The sequence below is a fragment of the Erpetoichthys calabaricus genome, chromosome 10 (genome assembly GCF_900747795.2).
Source record: "Erpetoichthys calabaricus chromosome 10, fErpCal1.3, whole genome shotgun sequence".
Classification (NCBI taxonomy): Eukaryota; Metazoa; Chordata; class Cladistia; order Polypteriformes; family Polypteridae; genus Erpetoichthys; species Erpetoichthys calabaricus.
In genome coordinates this window covers 62,854,970-62,880,520 of record NC_041403.2, presented here as the reverse complement: position 1 = coordinate 62,880,520, position 25,551 = coordinate 62,854,970, and the positions used below count along the sequence as shown (strand labels likewise).

The 25,551-nt window shown below is 37.4% G+C and overlaps 1 protein-coding gene across 2 annotated transcripts in view; it reads right to left on the bottom strand.

The window, feature by feature from the left end:
- brinp2 (bone morphogenetic protein/retinoic acid inducible neural-specific 2) overlaps positions 1 to 25,551 on the bottom strand; it is a 724,527-nt gene that overhangs the window by 426,747 nt on the left and 272,229 nt on the right. For both annotated transcript variants that reach the window (XR_007936145.1, XM_028811321.2), the window contains exon 7: positions 4,140 to 4,362. Coding sequence is in view for 1 of the 2 variants with exons in the window: in XM_028811321.2 (XP_028667154.1) it covers positions 4,140 to 4,362 (223 nt within the window). In the remaining variant the exon portion in view is untranslated. The remainder of the gene's footprint in view (positions 1 to 4,139; positions 4,363 to 25,551) is intronic.

Genomic DNA, 25,551 nt, shown 5'->3' with positions numbered 1-25,551 from the left:
GTTTCTACACATATAGTGATTGAGTACAGGATTTGAGTCTTTGAATCTGTGAAGCAATAGTGTTATCCACTGACACAGTGTTGCTCTTTGCACAAATACAGTAAGTGTTATATATCAGTAGTTGTTGTAAATATACTTAATGGTAAAAAATTGCTTTAAATCAGCAAGATTTACATCCCTTAGAAAAAACTGAATGAGACTTGGTATACTTGAAGAAAGCTTAAAGCAGGGATTCACACTCACAATCCTAGAGGGCCGTAGAGGATGAAGGTTTTCAATTCAATCAATTTCTTAATTGGAACCCATTTTTTTACTGCAAAAGCAATATGATTTGTGTTAACTCACTTGTTACGTTTCAGAACACTTAATTGCCTATTTTAGTTTTAACTGCTTCCTGTTTTCTTAATGAACTAAGGTTAATAATGAAAGCACCAGCTCTCCGGCTAATCTGGTTCCATTTACAATTGTGAATATGCCTCATGAAGTCTCTGTGTTAATAAAATGTTTAGAAATAAATGAGAGAGAAAAGGGGAGGATTGTGAAGTGCAAATCTGTTCTAGTCCTCAAAACATATGGATAATGATCTCAAAAAGGGAAACTCTAAAATGTCATTAAAATTGGTCTTGAATTAATTAAATTAATGAAAGAACTAACAAACAATACACTGTAGTTAAATACCAAATTTCATTATCAGCAAGGACTGACTTCTAATTAGGAAACTGGTTGGTACAAAAATCTGAAGCAACTGCGGCCTTCCAGGATTGCGAGTGAAGATCCATGGCTTAAAGCATCAGTGACAGTTATAGCAAAAAGACAGAATATGATGTCATTAATATAAATAAGAGTGATGGGTATGAAACAGCTCTGTGACTGTTATCTAAAAACACAATATTTTTTTCTTGCCCTGGTACAGGTTTGTCAGGTTTTGTTTTCATGCTGCAATATACTGATCAGTAAACAGGAACAGAGTAAGATACATCAGCTTAAAGTTTTAGAAAAATGTAGAAGCAAAATTTTTACATATTTACAGTCCTCAAACAAACTTTCTAAAATGTAACACGCTTACAAAGCTTTGGCCCTACCGGATCTGTGGTAAATATGTCTCCAGACTTAGAGTAAAGGGATTGGGTTCATGTCTATTAGTTTAAGCAATTACAATTCACAATAATCTAGAATTTGGCTGATGGTCCATTCTCATAAATTTCACAAATTTTGTGCTGCCCGCTACTGCAGCTGGGTAGGTATTAACCTGTGCAGCACTGAAGTGGGTGTGATATTGGATGAAATTATGAATTTAAAAAATAAAAATCTGTAATATGTTTTTGGTCAGCAGCCATTCTTGCATGATGTGAAATTACTTTTATTTTGCAATTTGATGTTGTTAGAGGGTCATACTTGGCTGCTACTCAAACATCTATATTCCTATTCAAACATCAATTTCTGATATTCTGCAGATTATCTAGATGAGAACTGCCCTCTTCTCACCAATTCAAATAGTTTCACATCACCTTTAAATCATTTTAAACTACCTTTATGACATTACCTATCACAAGCTCTGGCTGTTGCTCCTACAGATGATGTTCCTTTATAATTTCTTTGAGATATTAAAGTTGCTTTCATGGTGGTGGTCTCTTTATTTTATCATCAGCACTGGCTAATGGTCTTTGGAGCGTCCTCAGGTTAAAGATTGTTAAAATATAAAAATTAGAGTAGGTCTTAGCCTAGAGGAAACTTTGAAGTTCTATTAGAATTAAAATCACTTATAACATTTAAATGCAGCACTAGTTGGGAAGGTACTAGTTCAGTGTCGTCAAGGATTAACATCATTAGAAACATTAAACTGCAGCATTAAAACCATGGCATTACAGCAAGGCAATCATGATTTTAATGACGCCTTGCTGCATTCTTCAATCACTGAGACAGAGCCCATTAGTACCATTTATACTATCGTTTCTGTCAATTACTGGAAATGGAGTAGTCTGTTAGAGTCAAGGAAAAAATGCTGCAGGATGAGGTGCAAGGAATACTGCTGAACAATAATAAATGAGCCCAATAACACCAGGACTCCTAAAAGCCCTAGAAAATAATCAATTCTTTACTTTCTTCCTTCTAATAGATTTAATCATCATCATGTTGTAAGCTTGGTTTCCACACATTAAATATTTTAACCAAATTCTTATACAAAGGCTCCTCTAGTATACTAGGTATGGTAGATTTCTAAACAAAAGAAAATGAACAAGCTTTATTTTAATGACAGCATTCAGGGCAGTTAATGACTGACTGGGTGTAAACACATGAAAGCAAACCCAGCCACCTTCACCAAGAGACAAATATAGAAATAATTCGGGGCATATAAATATAGTGCATTGAAAAAATATGTATCTTTAATAAAATCTTTACTAAAGGTATGCACACATTGAAGTGCACATATTCTATGAATACTGGAATAAATTTACATGTGGGTGAATGTAATGAAAATGTGAAAAATTAAAAACATAACTAGATTTGACTTGTACGTATTGAGACTACAACATTCACCACATATCTGATTCTCTCAAGCATAAAATTACTGAGACTAAATTGTTTTGCAAAGACCACACTTTACAATTTTAAAAGTTATGTGAAAGGCTGCCCGACTGGCAACAGACTGCCAGAGGCAAGCACCACAAGAATGGCACAGGGCAGGAGAAAAGCCCAACATGAGACCTTCGGGTAACACAGAGAAGCACACTGGACAAGCCATTCTAGTATGGTAATATAGTGAACACAGGGGGCCACAAGGGGGCAGTATGGAATGTATCTTTACAGGAGGCCTTTGAAGTACAACAGAATGGGGCACCAATTCAGAGACAGAATGAGATGCAGCATTGGTGATGCAAAGGTAATGTCTGACCTTCTGTCTAGGTGGAGAAAGAGACCATGTGGGTAGATAAATGGGTGAATGAACTCCTTGCTAAGAAATGCCAGCAAGGAAAGCTGTAGAGAAGACTCAGACATTGGGAAGAAGATGCTCTAGCAGACAGAAAGAAAGTATGAAAGCCACTCACCAGAAATTTTCTGTATTTTATTGCTATGCATTATTTTCTATTTAACAAATACTATCCAAAATGGAGATCATGAGAGCAAACGATCAGACGGTATTTCTTAAAGTATGTAACTCTTTCATTAACTGTAGTGTTCACATAAAGAGCATCTATTCAATATAATGTTTTGCTAAAGACTTTTAATGTCTCCACATATTTTGGTACCTTTCATATCCATACAAGATATAGGGTGTAACATGGACTAAAGTATTCTCTTAATCTTGGTTTGTGTAAAAAGATATGTTTTACAGCTATTCTGTGCAAATAAATCTCAGCCTTTATAAACCCAAGCAACTGTATATTTGTTTGCATTTGCCATTATGAACTGAGCTGTTCATAATGGATCTGTTCTAATAAAGAATATCCATTGGAACAATTTCACTGGTGATCTCAGCTGTTATTTAAAAGGACGCATCCCAACACCAGACAGGCAGACAAACATTCACTGTCACAACAGGCATTCATGTTCTGTTGCCTCTCACAATGTCTATCCTTCTCCTGTGTAGTCATTCAATTAAAAAAAACATGTATTTTTGGACATTTTGACCTTTTTGGTGTTACTCTGGATACTGCCATTTGAGATACACCTCTTATGGAGGACACTATCAACGTGATAACATTTTCTGACCAGAGGCAGGTTAACAGATTTGATTACTGTCACAAATGGAGCCAAGGTGGGACTTTTTTGTATTATATATTTTAGATATTTTAGAGATATTTTACGATTTTACTTGAAATTTGTTTCAATTATCAAACTTACCTTTGAAAGGAATAATATTATATATATATATATATATATATATATATATATATATATATATATATACTGTATATATTATATATATATATATATATATGTATATATATATATATATATATATATATACACACACACACATATATATATACAGTATATATATACTGTATATACCTCATTACTAATGCAATGTATTGCTCATAATCATCCATGTTATATAATCATAAATTCACTTCCAAAAATAATTCATTTTAATTTAAAATATCAAATTATCTGTCAAGAAATAATTAAATTTTTACCTTTCCCTGGGAAGGTTAATCTTTGGCTGTTTAGGACAGCGCTTGCTTAAAGCGAAGAGCTTTCGGACAATCTTTTTTGCTTTTCCAAGTAGAAGATTGGTAGCAGACTGCAGCTGTCCATATCGACGTTGCAAATTGGAGTCAGAAGTCCAGAGCTGCAATACTACTGATGTATTCAAAAAGTGGTCAGTTGGAAGTCTCTTCAAAAACATTTTGTAATCATCTAGGAAAAAGCATCATCATAAAACAAAATAAATTCAGACAACCACACTTGCTTATTTTATGAAATATATAAATGATTAAAGAAGTATAATAACATTTTCATTGAAGCTTAACACATCCATTTAAAGGGTAACTTTTATATGACCTTGTAGTTGGCTTAATCATTGTTTTTATAGACTAAATTATGACTAAAATGTTTGTTAATAACAACAGTCAGCATGATTTTTTTTCATGGTAATGGCAAAAACAGAAAAATGAACACTTTTGTACGTACTTGATGATTACATAGAGAACTTAACTCAGCATATCTGAAGAAGAGTAAAATTTCTTTGGACATTTTGGATGTACTGCATTACACTGATAATTCAGATGATGTGTTTTAAAGGCTGTTTTTCAAATAGATATCTATAACACTGCTATACATTTACATTTACTTACATGGCAGACGCTTTTATCTAAAGCGACTTACAAAAGAGGTAAACATAATCGAGTAACATTAGGCTAGGGCCTATTTGATGAGAAAATGCATTACGACAGGTAACAAAACTTTATTGCCACAAGTGAAAAGATGTAATAACTAATAAATTTAAGAACTTAGATTAAAGATTGATAAAGCAATTAAAGTTAATATAACAACAAATCAACCAACAGTATGAAAGATCACACAGCAAATGTTTTTTTTTCTTTCAATCAATAAGACAGATATTCACAGAACAGATGGGTTTTCAGTTGCTTCTTAAATACATCGAGGGAGTCAGCAGTTCGGATGGAGGGGAGTAGCTTGTTCCACCAATTAGGAACTATACTGGAAAAGAGTCTGGACTGAGATTTGATACCACACAGAGGCGGCATCAAAAGACGTTGTTCCCTGGCAGACCTGAGTGGGCTTTTTTTTTTTTTTCTGCCCCTTGGTTTACGCCTGAACTTCGGCATCTGAAAGCTAAGGGCAGGCAACTTGAAAGGTTGTTTAAAAAATCCAGACTCTTTGTCCACAAAGAGATGTATAAAAATCATCTTCTCTATACAAAGATTGTATAGCTCAAACCAAATCTAATTATTACACTCAGTTAATTACTCGTAATACAGGTAACACCAAGTCTTTGTTTTCTTTACTTAATAATGTTACAAAACCTCCAGACTCTTTACCATCTCACCTTTACTCAACTGCTATCTGTAATTCTCTTATGTCTTTTTTCAATGAGAAAATCCAAAAGATACATCAGCACCTTGGTCCAGATCCTCTCTGTATTCCTTCTGAACTACACTCGCCTATTCACTCTTTCTCTTCTTTCCAGCTTCCCACTTCCTCTGAAATCTCAGATCTCATCTGCAAATCCAAGTCATCTACTTGTCAGCTGGACCCCCTGCCTACAGTTCTGGTTAAAGCCTGCCTCCCCTCTCTAGTCCCTCTCATTTCTGCCATCATTCACTCTTCTCTTACTACTGGTACTATTCCCTCATCTTTCAAAACTGCTGCTATAACCCCAATACTAAAAAAACCTGGTGCTGATCCTACTAATTTCAATAATTTTCGCCCCATTTCTAACTTGCCCTTTATCTCTAAAATTCTTGAAAAAATAGTAGCTATCCAACTTCACACCTACTTATCTCACAATAATCTATATGAAAAGTTCCAGTCTGGTTTTCGTCCCCTTCATAGTACAGAAACGACACTTGTTAAAATTACCAATGACCTCCTTATGGCTGCTGATTCTGGTCTAATCACTATTCTCATCCTCCTTGATCTGAGTGCGGCCTTTGATACTATTTGTCATACCACTCTCCTTAATAGATTATCTTTGATTGGCATTACTCACACTTCATTTGATTGGTTTAGATCCTACCTCTCAGGCCGCACTCAGTTCATACAACTTAAAACCTTCACATCCCAACCCACCACTGTTACTTCTGGTGTGCCCCAGGGCTCTGTCCTGGGGCCTCTTCTTTTTATTATTTACCTTCTTCGCCATGGCAATATTTTTCACAAATATAACATTAATTTTCACTGTTATGCAGATGAAACCCAGCTCTACCTTGCTGGTAAACCCACCTCCTCTTTTCCACTACCCTCGCTTATTGACTGCATTTCTGAAATGAAATCCTGGTTTTCTTCGAATTTTCTTAAATTAAACAGTGACAAAACTGAGGTTCTCCTCCTTGGTTCAAAATCATCATTATCCAAAACCAATAATCTTTCTCTTATTATTGATAACTCTGTTGTTTCCCCTTCATCTGAGGTCAAGAGTCTAGGTGTCATCCTCGACAGTACCCTATCTTTCCAATGTCACATTAATAACATCACCTGGTCTGCTTACTTCCACCTACATAATATTAATCGCATTCGCCCCTCCCTCACTCCTCATACCACTGCCATTCTTGTTCATAGTCTTGTCACTTCTCGGCTGGACTACTGCAATTCACTCCTCTTTGGTCTCCCTAATAAATCTCTTCATAAGCTTCAGTTAATCCAGAATTCTGCAGCACGTATCATCACTCGAACCCCATCTATTCACCATATTACTCCGGTCTTGCAGCAGCTTCATTGGCTCCCGATCAAGTTTCGTATTGATTTTAAGATTCTGCTATTAACATTTAAGGCCATCCATAACCTCGCCCCTCCATATCTGTCTGACCTTCTTCATGTTGCCATTCCATCCCGTAACCTTAGATCCTCTTCCTCCACCCATCTGACCGTCCCTCCCTCCCATCTAACCACCATGGGGAGCAGAGCTTTCAGCCGTTCTGCTCCCAAGCTCTGGAATTCATTACCTGCGGATCTCCGAAATATCAAATCATATTCATCCTTCAAATGTAAACTTAAAACACATCTATTTAAAATGTCTTTTTCTTTTTCCTTCTGATTATAGTGGTTTTGTTTGGTTTTAATTTTTAGATTTTCTGATGTTTTAAGTTGTTTATAATTGTGTCTTTTATTTATTTATTGTTTGTTTGGTGTCCTTGAGTTCTCTGAAAGGCGCCTTGTATAAATAAATGTATTATTATTATTATTAAGAAGGAACATAAGACTTCACCAATGTCTCCATATACACAGGTGCTGACCCACTGACTACTCTATATGCAAGCATCAGGGATTTGAACTTAATGTGTGCTGCTACAGGGAGCCAATGTAGTGACCTGAACAGAGGAGTGATATGTGCCTGTCTCGGCTGGTTAAATACAAGATGGACTGCTGCATACTGGACCATCTATAGCAGCTTGATAGCATATGCAGGTACTCCTGCCAGAAGGGAGTCGCAGTGGTCCAGACATGACAAGACCAAAGCTGGAGCAGAAATTGGGCTATACAGTATGCATAAATCTTTGGTAATGTTTTGTATTTTTATTGTTTGCATAAAGCTGCTATTGTACTTGGATGAGTTAGGGTGATGCACAATGGTTGGTATCTTAACACAACTCCTGTGATGTCCCGAATTCAAATCTGATCAGTTGATTGTGTAAGCGTCTGTTCATCACATGTCATTAGTGTAGTTTAATGTACCAATTAAAAATGGGACATCATAGGTTAACTGTCCTATTCCCTTGCACAAGCGATCACCTGTGTATATATATATATATATATATATATATATATATATATATATATATATATATATATATATATATATATATATATATATATATATATATATATATATATATATATATATATATATGTATATACAGTATATATGGTATATATATATATATATATATATATATATATATAATATAGTATATTATCTATAAAGGCACATGTATGAGTCTTTGTTCATATTCTGATCACTACACCTTAAAAGACTCAAGCACTGCATGCGTAATTCACACCAGTGAATGAGCTGCAGAAACGTGCATTCTCTCTGGTTCCTCGCTGAGGGTGGAACATTGGTGAAGATGCATAACTTTTTTTTTTTAATAGAATTTAGATCTTGTGGTGATCCATACAGAACACCATGGTCTAGTACTCATTTCTGTGCAAGCCTTGATCGTGAAACGTTAACTAATTTTGATGTATGATTGACATTTCTGTCACATGGGCACAGGACATACTTTTCACTTTCAAGTCATGAAGTAAACTATGTGTGGTCCTGTTTGGAGATTGGGAAGGAGGTGTACCTAACGAGTGGCTGGTTAGCATTGACTGCTCCCATTGGCTAGAAGAATGAAGTTCCACCCTTGCCTCGCTGCTTTTGCTCTCAAATAATAATGGCAGTGGTGTTGCATAAGAACACTGGCAATAATCAAGTGACCGCAAAACACTTGTCAAGTGTATCACTTATGCTCAAAATGTAACTTACGCTTATAACATGTGCTTAAAATGTAACTGCTGCTAACAAAATGTGTGGTACTCGGACACAGACTTTTCCTAGTAATCTAACTCCATACCACTTAAAAAGAATCCAGAATGTCCAAAGATGATAAAACACGATCTGTCATTTTATACCCAAAAGACCATGAGATATTGTGAGACCCTAACATACTATCTGCAGATCACTTCCTTCCTCTATGAAGAAGCAGAGTCACAATGTTTAATTGTACTGTATATCCTATAAGACAGCATTTCACACCTGAATGAGTTTACACTATGAGCCACTGCTGTTTGTGCTAGACAGCATTACAGTTTCATACAGTGCTAACCACCCTCGTGTAAGGAGCCATTCTGTCCCAGTAAATCACTCTTTGTTCTTGTTTTGGAATAATTTCTTATTAAATGATTCACCTTATTCTCTATGCTCTTCATGCACAAAGGATGACTGTCCTAGCTGAAATGATTTTTGACTATATACTGTATATACAGTATTGTATGTAACACTTTACTTCCTGCAAAAATGCATCTATTACTCACATCTTACAAAGCATCAGTACACTGATAACTAATTTCTATGCAGTGTGGCATATTAAGAGAATGTGATACACTAGTAAAATTACTTATACTGAAATATGCAACAAAACAAAGTTATTTTAGTAGGCTCCTATGTAGAAGTGAATAACCACTTCTTTATACCCTGATCTGTACACATATGCACACTTATACACACATATTACACATTCAGAGCTGCCCACTGATCTAATTGCAAACTTTTCAAGTGTAGGAAGAAGTTGGTGTCCTCTAAGAAATTTGACACACACAAATGTAGACAATGCATGTTATACACAGACAACGCTAAAGCCAGAAAAGAAGACACTCTCTGCTTCACCATGTTGCCCTATTATTATTATCTTTATTACTATTGCAAGTAATAAAGTTTTATCCAAACCCAAATACATGTTACAATGTACTGTGTTTTAGATTAACGGATGACTCTATAATGTCCCTGTGTGAGCAAAAATGTGTTCTGCAATTGGCTGGCTTCCAGCTCTGGTTCCGGTGTATGTTTCTTGCAGCAAAACCTATTATTATTAATGCAAGTATTAAAAATGGTAAAAAAAGCATTTTGTGGACAGACTGTAATAATCACAGGGCAAAACTGTTCCATTGAGAATTTAACAGGACAGGAGCAAGTAGCTGATCAGCTGAACAAATAATTTTCAGATGGCATCCTGCACTGAATATCTGGTGGAAATTGGAAGCAAAAAAAAAAATATTCTTGTCAGTAATTGTGGGAATTGTCAGGTTTGGAACAAAAGAGCACCAAATGAATTAGCATAACTATCAGTTTCAGAGAACAGACACTATAAAGAAAATGAGATTCTATTTTTTGTGTAAGATAGTGACAGAATATATATAATGAGCACTTCTATGTCCAGATGCTATCAGTTATAATAGAAAGCTAGAATCCTTGCAGCCCACACAAGCCTGCCAAAATTCAAGTTATTATTAACTTTTATTAAACTCACTTTTACATTTAGTTCACAATTTTTTTTTTGCTTTTCTGATAATTCATTAAAATGTGTCCCAATGGAGCTAAAGATAAATGAGTTAATATTAAGTATAAAACTTCAGTTAGTACAAGGAATTGTATACTATAAATACAATTATTTTTTGTGAAAGTTTATTTTTAAATATATTATTAATTTTTGGAAGTCTAGAATGTTTAAACAACATGTATTCCAATTAAAAAAAACTGGTACTCTTCCATGCTGTTTGCATATTCTCTTGTCACTGTGCCAGTCGAGTATAATGAACATTAGAATAATATGCTAACTCCACTTTATATTATTTTGTCTTTAATAGAATTTTAAAAGCATGAAAATCTTGTTTTATTGTTGACAACACAAGCACAAAGTTATATCTTTCATGTGGCCCTACTTTCTTAGTGCATGCTAACTGGCACAAATGAAGTTCAGCATAAAGAAAAAGAGAGTGGTTCAGCTGAAAATCAATAAATAGAACAATACAGCCAGTGTAGAAAATGTAGAAAGACAATGAAAATAACATTTTAGCATATCCAAAAAATAATTTCAGTAATGAACTAATTTAAATTCACAACTTGCAGAGGCAGACATACTGTTTGTATATATATATATATAAATTTAACAATTAATGTGGCCTGTTTAATGCATTAAAAAGTATTATCACGTCCAGGGCTGGCAACGAGATGATCACGTCTGGCAGTGCTTTGGTCAGGGTGGAATTTTCATGTAATTTTTTATTCTTGTTTTTTACATCACAAGACAATAATACAAAAAAGTTAAGTGTGAACCTAAAGAATTACATACTAAACAGTACCATATTTATATAGTACCTTTAAAAATTTGAGAAATAAAATTTGATGTAAGCGTTTCATATTACACATTTCACAATGCCTTGCCACATGTCAGTATTTGGTACTAGTATTAATTTCCTCCATTTTTTTACATACTCACATAGGTGCTGGAGAGTGGAAGGAATGGGGGTTTATGGTAGTCCTGGAGCAATACTAAAGAAAGGCAGCAAAGGTAAAAATGATGCTCTTTTTTTTCATGTCACGTTTCTGTTTGAAGATCAAATCAATGTCATATCACATATGTGCAAAATACGTTTTTTTGAGTGGCACTAAAACCAAAATATGTCTCTAGTATCTCTGTATTTAATTTGCCAGTCTGCCAGGTAGCTTACGGTGCTTATATATATATATATATATTGTAATAAAGGCACTCTGTTGCGCTCGACCCAGCACAGACTCACACGGGGCACGTGTAAAAATAAAACAAAACCTTTATTTTCTTCACCTGTGGGGCATGTCTTCCCCGTGAACCCCACAGGCACAACACAGTCCAAAATAGCACAAAACAGCAATAAACTCCCTTCTGGCACCACCACTCCTCCCATCTAGCTTCGTCCTCCTCCTCCTGACTCTGTCCACTGAGTGGTGGTTGCTGGCCCCTTTTATAGCCCACCCAGAAGTGCTCCAGGTGCTTGATCACCTGTTTCCGGTTGCACTTCCGGGCGGGGCTGAAGACTCGTCCAGCCAGGCTCAGGGACCCATGCAACAGCCCCTGGTGGCCCAGATCCCAACAGGGCTGTGGAGAACTCCATCTCCCATGGAGTCCTGCAGGAAGCTGAGGCACCACCGTCAGCCAGGAAGGCTGCCACCAAACGTCCCGGGGGAGGTATTGAGTAGCCCATGGTTGCTCCCCTGGAACATACGTCGAAGGGGCGTCCCGGCCGGGCATGGGACCCAGCCGTCCTCCACTATATATATATATATTGTGAAGGATACCCGGGTGCCAGAAGCCCAAACCCCAATACAAACACCCAAGCACAATCCCGGGTTCAAATAATGGAAGGTTTTTATTATAAATACCTCCAAAAATGTTACACAAGCACAAAACACAGTTTTTCTCTCCACAATACTTCCTTCCTACCGCACTATCCTCCTCCACTCAAGCATTGCCCCACTACCTCCCAGCTCCGACTCGCCTGGATAAAAGAGTGCGGTCCCTTTTATTACAGACCCGGGAGTAATTCCAGTGCCAGGGCGATTGCCCAATGGAAGCACTTCAGGGTCACACGGAAGTCCATTATAACAGGGAGCTTGTCTCCCTGCAATGCCCTCTCATGGCCCCTAGTGACTCCAGCAGGTCTGCACTGCTGAACTACATCTCCTGGCATGCCTTGCTGGTTTCCTAGGGGATACCGACATCCGGGGATGCTACCATGTAGCATGCAGGGTGAATAAAAAGCTTCCAGTGACATCTTTCTTTCCTAATGAGCTGTCTGTCCATCCCTTTTGGTCCTCCCGTCGCTTTCCAGGCTTACTTAAGGTATGTGGTACCACCCCAGGATGAGACGGGGCAGTGTCGCTAGCTGACTTGTATCCCTTTTCCCTCACAACCTCAAGAAACTGCCCCTTGAGCGTAACAAAGCCAAGGAAGCCCTGCCCCTTCCAGTTAGCCCAATAAAAAAGGAAGATGCTCCTGGAAGGTGGAGTGTCTTCATAACAGACCACAATTGTTAATACGAAGAGATAAGTGAAACTGGAGACTGCGTCTATGAGTGCGTATTTTTCATTTTTTTTTGGAATTAAATAGGGTTTTGCCCAGTTGACACCCCAGACATTTGGCTTTTGTCCTGGCTCATCATTCACCCCACTACTACATATATATACATATGTGTGTGTATGTATCCACAATACTGCCATATCCCCTGTGGCAACCCCTAACGAGAGCAGCCGAAAGAAGAAGAAGAAAGAAGAAAATGATAAGCACAAACTAAAATAAAATTGATTAAAAATAATGACTGACATGGTGGTACAGTGGCTAGCCTTAAGGATCTAGAATCCTAGGTGCAAATCCACACTTGGTTGCTGTTTGCATGAAGTCTGAACCTTGTACCCATGTCTGAGTGACAGGCACTATAGTTAGTGTCTGCACCTGCTTTCATAGGCATCCTTTTGTACATGACATATGTGGCAAGCAAATCTTTTTGGAACATATATTTTAACAAACAATTTAGAGCAGCAAAAAGAATGAAAAATGAAATTTGATCATCTACCATTAGTATGGAAAAAACAAACAAAATTGTAGGATTTACTGGAGAAATTTCATTAAAAAGTAAAAAACCAAGGAAAACCTACTGCAAGTGGGGGGAAATAATAACAGAAAAAACTTCAGCATAGTGAAAAAGAACAAAAGAAATTCCCAGATCTATGGAAAAAAAGAAACATGTGGAATTAGACTGAAAAAGATAAAAACAACAGGATTTGGAGGGAAATAGTGATGCATCAAATTGAACTGATGTGCACTATGTTTTGCTCCCCAAAAAAACAAAAGTGAAATAAACTGCATACTATTAACTAAAGACGAAAGGCGTTGAGTTTCTGTCTAGAAAACTTATGTGCATTAATTCTGCATGCATCCGCCAGTCATTTAGTATTTAAATTAAAATTTCTAGTAGAAAAAAAAAATTGGCTGTATTTCCTGTCACGTGTAAACATTTGTTATGCCACCAGATGTGTTCTGGTAGTACAACCGTTTCAATTATAAGGACTATCCAGGCAGTCACAATCCTAAAGGTGCATCAGATACAGAAACGAAACTTAGACCTTCATGGTCTTTGGAATGTGCCCTCTCCTTAACTTCTTGTGGTTACTTGGTAATGGTGGTGGGGGGCTGGGGGGTATTGGTGATTAGTGTAGTAGGTCTGTCTATAGAGAAAACAGTGTGCTGGTGTGTTTTAGTTTGGAAAGTATACAGCATTGTCACATTAAACAATAAAGATCCTGCAGTTCTCCACAGTGATGTGAATAAGAGGCACAAACACAATCGGTTTGACTGGCGTGTGACAGATTGCATACAGTGATATGTGAATGTGGCTCTACAGAGTAATATTGTTTGTTGTCTACCCTAAAAACACATAAATCCCCAAACACTCTGAGTTTTGCATTTCATAACTTCAAAATTACCTTCAAAAAAATGTTTTCTGTCAGTTTCAAAAAACTGTATGCAAATCAAAACCTGCCTATTTCGCTCATCACTAGTGAGGTGGTGTGGAGGATTGCCGGCTTTCCAGTCCGGCCCTCACCCCCAGGCCGCTAGGAGGAGCCCTCCGGACAGCATATTGGTGCCCCGAGTTCCAGCAGGGCCTCATGGACTCTGTAGTTTTTATACACAGCCCTGCTGGATACCTTGGGGGCCGCCAGGAGTTGCTGCGAAGGGCCTCATGGACTCTTTTATGCCCTATAACCCGGGAGTGCATCCCAGTCACGTGACTGGAAGAAGCGATGTACTCCCGGGATGAAGAAAAGGACTTTGCCCTGACCCGGAAGGAAAAACGGACTTGTGGGTTTGGCTTGGAGCCACTTCCGGGTCAGGGGATATAAAAGGACTCTGGGAAGCCCAGAACATTGAGCTGAGCTGGGAGGTAGGGTGGCGACGTGTCTGGGAGTGGAGGATTGTTTATTAGAGAATTGTTTATTGAATATATGAGTGTGGTGTGTGGAGTGCTTTGTGCACTGTACAATAATAAAAATAATAGTTATTGTACTTTCACCTGGTCTCAAGAGTGGTACCTGAGGGTTCGAGAGGTGGACACGAGCATCTACTGCTACAGTGGTTAATGAGAAAAGTGGATTAACAGATGCATGTTTAGCAGTAAAAAGAAAAAGGCAACATGGTTTCAGAAGAAACAGAAACCTAGTGTGCAGAAACAGCACACAATTACACAGGATGGAATTGTGTGTAGTACACAAACACAAGTGTATAAAGCAGAAAATGAAAGTCTACTGTTTTAACAAAAAGTAAAATATTGCGTTTAGGAGAAAAATAAAACATACTACATTCAGATGAATGCTTAATAAACAGCAGAAATTAAATATAGTAAAAGAAGAACCAAGAATAGAATTTGAATCTTGTGTTTGGGTAAAGGTCCGAAGAGTGAAAGACAAACCTGATGTTTCAAATTGGATGTATTAACTGCATAAAGGTTCAACAAAGACATGGTGACAACTGGCTGTGCACATACAGTATGTGAACTGCAATGGACTGATCTGTTGGTAAGGACTTATACTGTAGCTGCCTTGCACTAGTGTTGATTGCAGCCCATAAATAGAACAAGCTGGGTCAAAAATGGATGGAATAAATATGTGATAGGTATGCATTATTTATACAATATGATAATGTCTGACATTTGATTAACTGACTAAGCTTTGGTGACAAGCATAATATTTGGCTCTGACTATGACAGAAATATTACCATTTGTCTCATACTCCTAAAGAGATGGGTATTGTGGCTTATAAGCATTCATACATTATTTATTACTATACATAACATTTTAGTAAATACTTTCTTAACTGCTTCTGTTTTAAGCAGGTGTCTAATTTCTGTGTGAAGTGCTGGTGAATGTTAAGAAGCTACATATGTGAATGAATTAACATAAAAAAATACATAGATTTTATTGCTTGGAGTTCATCTGGAACTTTTAACTGCCACAAAACTTTTTTCTTTCCTTTTTACAGAGCTGGTTTATACCTTAACTGCAATAAAAAGACAAATGTAATTTAGTTATTCAGAATAACATTCTTAAAGAAAAAGCTTTTAAAAAACAACTCCCGTGGGTGAACTGAGACCTGCCAAAATCAGAAGCAATTTTTGCACTTTAAATCATACAGGCTCATCATCTCACTGCTCCTATTCAGATTTAGTGCATTTCAGACATTGGTTTTTAAAATATTAATGGATTTCTAAATCATTTTACACCAGATATAGGGCGACTTTAATCTTGCCAACATCTTATGATGTAGATGGCTAAATTCCTTCTTTGGGAATAATGGTATTGCTGCAGATATTTTCTTGATTCAATTTGTTCTCCTATCAGAAAGATAGGAAATTATTAACAATTTTATAAACACATTTTTTAAGGCACAATCTTTACTGCAGGCATTTAATCAAATGATGCACTCGACATTTTTGATTTCAATAGACGGGTGGTGCTCTGAAATGGAAAACCATTCTACAGTATATGGCCTGTTTTGTTTGACGGATTGACTACATGTCACAAATATGAATTTATGACATGATTGATAATATGGAAATAGACTGGCTGTGGTGACATTTTTCTGTATCAAATGTTAATTCACATACACTGTGGGATAAATATCTTTTAAAAAAAGGTAGTAGGACAGCCATGTTTTTTTAATAATTGTATCATTTACGGAAATACTGATGTATGGTGCTTGCAGATAAAACAGGTATTGTTTACTTGTTTGGTAAAAATTGTTGAAGCTTGTTCTTTTAAAGGGGGTACCCAACAAGGACAACACGTCACTTATAATAATGCATTGAAATTGAAAATATGTGATTATCCACTAGACTACCCATTTTAGTAGTGATTCGACAGATAGATAGAGCACTATATAAAGTAGAGATAGATAGATAGATAGACAGACAGACAGACAGACAGAGCACTATATAAAGTAGAGATAGATAGATAGATAGATAGATAGATAGATAGATAGATAGATAGATAGATAGATAGATAGATAGATAGATAGATAGATAGATAGATAGATAGATAGATAGATAGATAGATAGAGTGCATCCGGAAAGTATTCACAGCGCATCACTTTTTCCACATTTTGTTATGTTACAGCCTTATTCCAAAATGGATTAAATTCATTTTTTTCCTCAGAATTCTACACACAACACCCCATAATGACAACATGAAAAAAGTTTACTTGAGATTTTTGCAAATTTATTAAAAATAAAAAAACTGAGAAAGCACATGTACATAAGTATTCACAGCCTTTGCTCAATACTTTGTCGATGCACCTTTGGCAGCAATTACAGCCTCAAGTCTTTTTGAATATGATGCCACAAGCTTGGCACACCTATCCTTGGCCAGTTTTGCCCATTCCTCTTTGCAGCACCTCTCAAGCTCCATCAGGTTGGATGGGAAGCGTTGGTGCACAGCCATTTTAAGATCTCTCCAGAGATGTTCAATCGGATTCAAGTCTGAGCTCTGGCTGGGCCACTCAAGGACATTCACAGAGTTGTCCTGAAGCCACTCCTTTGATATCTTGGCTGTGTGCTTAGGGTCGTTGTCCTGCTGAAAGATGAACCGTCGCCCCAGTCTGAGGTCAAGAGCGCTCTGGAGCAGGTTTTCATCCAGGATGTCTCTGTACATTGCTGCAGTCATCTTTCCCTTTATCCTGATTAGTCTCTCAGTCCCTGCCGCTGAAAAACATCCCAAAAGCATGATGCTGCCACCACCATGCTTCATTGTAGGGATGGTATTGGCCTGGTGATGAGCGGTGCCTGGTTTCCTCCAAACGTGACGCCTGGCATTCACACCAAAAAGTTCAATCTTTGTCTCATCAGACCAGAGAATTTTCTTTCTCATGGTCTGAGAGTCTTTCAGGTGCCTTTTGGCAAACTCCAGGTGGGCTTCCATGTGCCTTTTACTAAGGAGTGGCTTCCGTCTGGCCACTCTACCATACAGGCCTGATTGGTGGATTGCTGCAGAGATGGTTGTCCTTCTGGAAGGTTCTCCTTTCTCCACAGAGGACCTCTGGAACTCTGACAGAGTGACCATCGGGTTCTTGGTCACCTCCCTGACTAAGGCCCTTCTCCCCCAATCGCTCAGTTTAGATGGCCAGCCAGCTCTAGGAAGAGTCCTGGTGGTTTCGAACTTCTTCCACTTACGGATGATGGAGGCCACTGTGCTCATTGGGACCTTTAAAGCAGCAGAAATTTTTCTGTAACGTTCCTGTCTTTCAGCAGGACAACGACCCTAAGCACACAGCCAAGATATCAAAGGAGTGGCTTCAGGACAACTCTGTGAATGTCCTTGAGTGGCCCAGCCAGAGCTCAGACTTGAATCCGATTGAACATCTCTGGAGAGATCTTAAAATGGCTGTGCACCGACGCTTCCCATCCAACCTGATGGAGCTTGAGAGGTCCTGCAAAGAGGAATGGGCGAAACTGGCCAAGGATAGGTGTGCCAAGCTTGTGGCATCATATTCAAAAAGACTTGAGGCTGTAATTGCTGCCAAAGGTGCATCGACAAAGTATTGAGCAAAGGCTGTGAATACTTATGTACATGTGCTTTCTCAGTTTTTTTATTTTTAATAAATTTTCAAAAACCTCAAGTAAACTTTTTTCATGTTGTCATTATGGGGTGTTGTGTGTAGAATTCTGAGGCAAAAATGAATTTAATGCATTTTGGAATAAGACTGTAACATAACAAAATGTGGAAAAAGTGATGCGCAGTGAATACTTTCCGGATGCACTGTAGATAGATAGATAGATAGATAGATAGATAGATAGATAGATAGATAGATAGATAGATAGATAGATAGATAGATAGATAGATAGAGCACTATATAAAGCAGAGGTAGATAGATAGATAGATAGATAGATAGATAGATAGATAGATAGATAGATAGATAGATAGATAGATAGATAGATAGATAGATAGATAGATAGATAGATAGATAGATAGATAGATAGATAGATCACTATATAAAGTAGAGATAGATAGATAGATAGATAGATAGATAGATAGATAGATAGATAGATAGATAGATAGATAGATAGATAGATAGATAGATAGATAGAACACTATATAAAGTAGAGGTAGATAGATAGATAGATAGATAGATAGATAGATAGATAGATAGATAGATAGATAGATAGATAGATAGATAGATAGATAGATAGATAGATAGATAGATAGATAGATAGATAGATAGATAGATAGATAGATAGAAACTGCAGTTTCCATAAGTAAAGCAGAGACAGACAGCAGATACCTTCCAAAGAAGAACATATAAAACGAAATGAAGATTCCACAACAGCATAGCTATTTAAATAAAGCACTTTAAAAATATGTTGTGAGGTAATACTGAGTAATCTTGCTTTTTTAATTTTTTAATGCAGTAACTTTTGCATATTACTAACACAGAATTTAATTTTGCTCATTTGAGGGACTAATAACGCACCAAGTAAATGGGAATGAGATATACGTTGAACTATTTTAAAACCAGAAATGTTACAATTGGAGAAGACTAACTCAGAAATTCTTCAGTCTACAGGGTATGCTGGCCTTATTAATACCATCCTCCCCTAAAACTTTTTGCCTACACATATGCATTGAGCCTTTCTGACCATTTTAACAGGGTTTCATTCTACTATGTAAACTATAGTATGTTTAACATAACTTCTTTTTCGTGTCCTGTTTTTATAGGGGAAGGAGTCCTGAGTATACTAAGTATATAATATATTGATCTTATAATAGTATCTATTTAGTTAACTTAAAATGCATTGTAGAGTTCTTTATCCAATAAAAATGTTATGAAACTTCAGCTTCAGTTTTCATTTCCTGGTGAGGGTTATGCCAAGTTAGACGAGGCAGGCCACCCTATCCTCAGTAACAATGTCCATCTTTTCCTAAGGAATTCCCATATGCCCTACTTATAAAACATGCATTTTAACATTAAATTATTTTTAAATTAAAAGTGGCGTATTTATCTCTTTTGCTATTCTTATAAATATAGAATGCTGCAAGAAGATTACATTTAAACGTTCAAAGCAGTGGTTCACTCAAACCTTTATAAATGTAAAACAATTTTCCTCTTTACATTATTATTGGAATAAAAGATTCAACAAAAGTTGTTCTGCAATGGGTAACAATTCCTGTACTTTGAATACTTATTGCCATATTTTCTTTCCACAGCATTACCACTTCATAAACTTCACACATATTACATTAGAAGTTTTTACAAACTTTTAAAATGGTGTAGCACTTTTGCATTTTTGCAGGATCAGCACACAGTTTCTCTTGGCCCTGATACAATTATGTAGTTTTCACCGCCAAGCAATGTTAAAAACAATTCTCAGGTGACAAATCTCACTTAGCAAGAACTGTTTAAGAGAAACATGCATTACTGGCTCCTAGACAGTTTTTTTTTCCAGCCTTAATTTAGTAGGACAAATTACATAATCTTTTGTTTTTCACAGCTGAAAAAAACAAGAATCTGTTCAGAAACTTTCCAAAAATGATCTAGTTCATAATTTGCATTATGAATGTCAAAGATATAAAATGTTTTTTACATATGCCTAATAAATTTACTCTTCTCCTTGCAAATTGATGTGAGTAGTGATTATGCTGATTGTTCACTTCAAACACTACTTTATTTTTCTGTGCATCTGCACATATTGAATCATATCATTTTTACTGTTAAAAGATCAGGCTTCCACATGCATAGTCTGATGCTATTCCACAAGACTCTTCTTGCTCAAATTTTAAATCGGATTTAACCATGTAAGTGAGAGTTAAATAATATGTCTATATTCTGCTATATAACATTAAACAGTCAGGTGGGATTCTTGTGGCTGGCAAGACACCCCATGGCAATTCAGAAGAAGTGTCAGTGATCAGTGGGCTGTAAAAATGTAGCAGACAGATGGTGATGATGGAGCCTGCCACTAGTCCCAGCTTCCCTTGCCATCACCAAAGGACTGCAAAAACATTTTTTTAGTAAGAAACAGAAGGGCACAGGAACACAATTTTAAACATATGCAATATAAAGAAAAAAAGATTTCATCTAATTTGTATTCTTTTCAGATTTTCTTTTAAATCTGCCATTACAAGTTTAGAACTAACAGCATCATAATTTTGTTCAGCTGCAATGGATTAAGTGGGGTTGCAAGATGAATGACAGGGTATCTGTACTGTGAGATTTTAATAAGGTAAAATGCTTTTTTTCATAAGCAGGACGCTAACATACTCATTATAACGTTCACATGTAACTTACTGTAAAACACTGTGTCTTTCTAGTGTAAGAAGTCTTCTGTAGCTGACTTGACATTTTCATCATTGGCACTGAACTGTGTGTCCCAACAAGGTAGCCCTTCAGATTTGTGAGTAAATGGTATTTATGCCAGGCCTAGTTCAGGAGAAAAGGGTGGTTGTGGCATCTCTTTGAATCTACAGTTTTGCAGAACAGACTTTGTAATTCCTGCATTGTATGTGGGGGCATTATCATGAAGCAGAACATAGACAGACTGCTTATCTCAAATGAACAGTGTGGCGGACAGCTGGGATCCCTACCCAGCCATGATGTCTGGATGGACCACGAGAGGGACAATAAATCTCTCCTAGGCCACTAGAGGGCACCCGCCCTGGTCTGAAGGAGGGCCATGGGAACAGAGCTGGAAAGCTCATCCCTGTTAGGGCCCGTGGACACTGCCAGGGGGCACCCGGAGGATTAAAGAGCCCTGGAATACAGCACTTCCACCACAACTGGAAGTGCTACCAGAAGCAATTCCAGGTACACTCGGAGGGCTTCCGGGTGCTCATACGGCACTTCCGCCACTCTAGGAAGTGCCGTCGGGAGACTATCAGGAAGCACCTGGAGTACATCCGGGGCACTATAAAAGGGGCTGCCTCACTCCATCAAACAAGTCGGAGTCGGAAGGACGGAGATGGAGCTTGTGAGGCGAGAGAAGAGAAAGAGAAGTATTGAGAGAGACTGAAGAGTTTGGGTTGTTTTAGGTATTGTGGTGGTGTTTATTTATAATAAACGTGTGTGTTTTGGGACATTCGATGTCTGTCTGTCTGTGCCCGGGGGCTGTCTTTCCACAACTGCCATAAATGCCAAAGCAAATCAGTTATATAACTGTTTTGAAGCATGTAGCCCAAATCATCTACTCCATCACCACCATAACAAACTGTGCATGGGATCTTGCCTGTGCTGCCTTGGACAAAGAATGTCTTCGGGGATGGTGAATTGCCATGCTTCTATTCTTTGGACTCTTGGTCATACTAATGGGTCCAGGTTTTAACCTCAATCTCTTCTCCCAGTCTTGAAAAAAATTGGATGCAATGATTCTTCATTTTAGGAGTCAGCATTCTACCCAACATGTCCAGACCTTGCTCATGCTTAAATGCTTATGAAGAATGGATTCAACTGCCTACAAATAAATCTTGTATAGTCTGTTATCTCACCCACTCTCATACTTTAATTCTCTCTTATGATTTGACAACATTTTCTTTTGCTATCAGTGTCAAAAGGTTGGTCAGATCTTAAATCATCTTCGAGAGGTATCCTGACATGATGGAGTTCTGCAGCTTAGCTCCTGACTATGGCATATGAAGGGGAAAGCGTGACAGTTGATTTGTTGGTGTAAGCATTAGAAGCTATAAATGCTAGAAACTTGCAATTCATATATTTCAGTGCACAGGAACTGATCTTTAATCCCTTAAAAGTTGCTATAGAATACCTATTTTTCTATTACAAATATACTGTATACATATACAGTGCATCCGGAAAGTATTCACAGCACATCACTTTTTCCACATTTTGTTATGTTACAGCCTTATTCCAAAATGGATTAAATTCATTTTTTTCCTCAGAATTCTACACATAACACCCCATAATGACAACGTGAAAAAAGTTTGAGGTTTTTGCAAATTTATTGAAAATAAAAAAACTGAGAAATCACAAGTACATAAGTATTCACAGCCTTTGCTCAATACTTTGTCGATGCACCTTTGGCAGCAATTACAGCCTCAAGTCTTGTTGAATGTGATGCCACAAGCTTGGCACACCTATCCTTGGCCAGTTTCGCCCATTCCTCTTTGCAGCACCTCTCAAGGTCCATCAGGTTGGATGGGAAGCGTCGGTGCACAGCCATTTTAAGATCTCTCCAGAGATGTTCAAACGGATTCAAGTCTGGGCTCTGGCTGGGTCACTCAAGGACATTCACAGAGTTGTCCTGAAGCCACTCCTTTGATATCTTGGCTATGTGCTTAGGGTCGTTGTCCTGCTGAAAGATGAACCGTCGCCGCAGTCTGAGGTCAAGAGCGCTCTGGAGCAGGTTTTCATCCAGGATGTCTCTGTACATTGCTGCAGTCATCTTTCCCTTTATCCTGACTAGTCTCCCAGTTCCTGCCACTGAAAAATATCCCAACAGCATGATGCTGCCACCACCATGCTTCACTGTAGGGATGGTATTGGCCTGGTGATGAGCGGTGCCTGGTTTCCTCCAAATGTGACGCCTGACATTCACACCAAAGAGTTCAATCTTTGTCTCATCAGACCAGAGAATTTTCTTTCTCATGGTCTGAGAGTCCTTCAGGTGCCTTTTGGCAAACTCCAGGCAGGCTGCCATGTGCCTTTCACTAAGGAGTGGCTTCCGTCTGGCCACTCTACCATACAGGCCTGATTGGTGGATTGCTGCAGAGATGGTTGTCCTTCTGGAAGGTTCTCCTCTCTCCACAGAGGACCTCTGGAGCTCTGACAGAGTGACCATCGGGTTCTTGGTCACCTCCCTGACTAAGGCCCTTCTCCCCCGATCGCTCAGTTTAGATGGCGGGCCAGCTCTAGGAAGAGTCCTGGTAGTTTCGAACTTCTTCCACTTACGGATGATGGAGGCCACTGTGCTCATTAGGACCTTCAAAACAGCAGAACATTTTCTGTAACCTTCCCCAGATTTGTGCCTCGGGACAATCCTGTCTCGGAGGTCTACAAACAATTCCTTTGACTTCACGCTTGGTTTGTGCTCTGACATGAACTGTCAACTGTGGGACCTTATATAGACAGGTGTGTGCCTTTCCAAATCATGTCCAATCAACTGAATTTACCACAGGTGGACTCCAATTAAGCTGCAGAAACATCTCAAGGATGATCAGGGGAAACACGATGCACCTGAGCTCAATTTTGAGCTTCATGGCAAAGGCTGTGAATACTTATGTACATGTGCTTTCTCAATTTTTTTCTTTTTAATAAATTTGCAAAAACCTCAAGTAAACTTTTTTCACGTTGTCATTATGGGGTGTTGTGTGTAGAATTCTGAGGAAAAAAATGAATTTAATCCATTTTGGAATAAGGCTGTAACATATCAAAATGTGGAAAAACTGATGCGCTGTGAATACTTTCCGGATGCACTGTATAAACAACATTGCCACACACACAAAGGCTAGAACGACAAACACAAAAATTCATAACATAATGGCTATTGCATCTAATGTGCTTAATAAGGATCATTGTAACCAGGAGAAAATTAAGTCTTGCAAGAACAATAGGAAATAATGTTTGCATTTTTTTTCTTGTACAAAGTAAAGGAAATGAATAAGGCCAGAGTCAGCAGATTGAAAACATGACTTCAATATAAAGAGAGATTTTAATATGTAATAAAATACTGTATGTCATTTTCCTGACAATAGAATCATTTCCAACTCGGTAGCTGCAATATTAGGAAAAGCAAGGCAGAGAAAAATTAACCATAAACAAGAAAACAAATGTAAATATTCTAAAATGTTAAGAAATTATTATATTGTTATTGCTATTAAAATATTGTTCATTTACAACATATAACGTGGAAATTGTTAAAAGAAAACTTTACACAGAAAATAGTAGTAATCTTCATTTTTTACTCTTATCTTTTTATGATGGTGGGCTTCTGATGGTGTATGTGGGCAAAATAGTCTTTCCACATTGCAGTATTTGTTTTAGGAGTATGGGCAAGGAATAGAAAAAGTTGATCATCATCAGATTTATTCTTATTTTCATGTAATGCAATTTATATTGTTATTAGATTTACATCTATGAATTTATATTAAAAGATGCTTGTTTAATGATAGAGAATAAATATTATTAACAATGCAAATCTTGAGTAAAAAATGTATTTAGTTTGTAAAATAATTTTGAAATAATACTTTAAGTTGCCTTCTGGGGCAGGATAATTAAATATGATAAGCAGATCTGTACATTAAATGCATTAATTACCATTGTTACGGGGGCACCTTTATGTGACACATTTCCTGGAGCAAAATGCCAAGAACAAAGGTCTTTATGAAATTAGAAGGATTATTATACACAACATAAACATAGTGGAGAGGGAAAACAATGGAAGAACAAATATGGTGCATAATTATGCAGAAAAAGCACTTTTCCTCTCACCTCTAAATTCTGTTGTTCTCTGACTACACTACGTCTGTAAGTGAACAAGCCTTTGCCCAAATGTTATCTGGATTAAAAGCTCAAACGGCTTGAGGGATATCTTTAAATTATACGTACATGGTGGTCACTGCTGAAGTTAGGGACACACATAGCAAGTTTTTGGCCTTTCCTAAGGTAGCGCCTGGATTATCTACCGTCATGAGGTCAAAAATCCTGTCAAAGAGCCAAAAACATGTAAAGACTTTTGCCGTTTTAATCCAGGAATAGGACCTTTTCTTTTTTTTTTAATTTATTTATTAATTTTTATTGTAATCATTCCATACAAATAGATCAATTTATAACCAAACAAAATTGAAGACAAATCAAA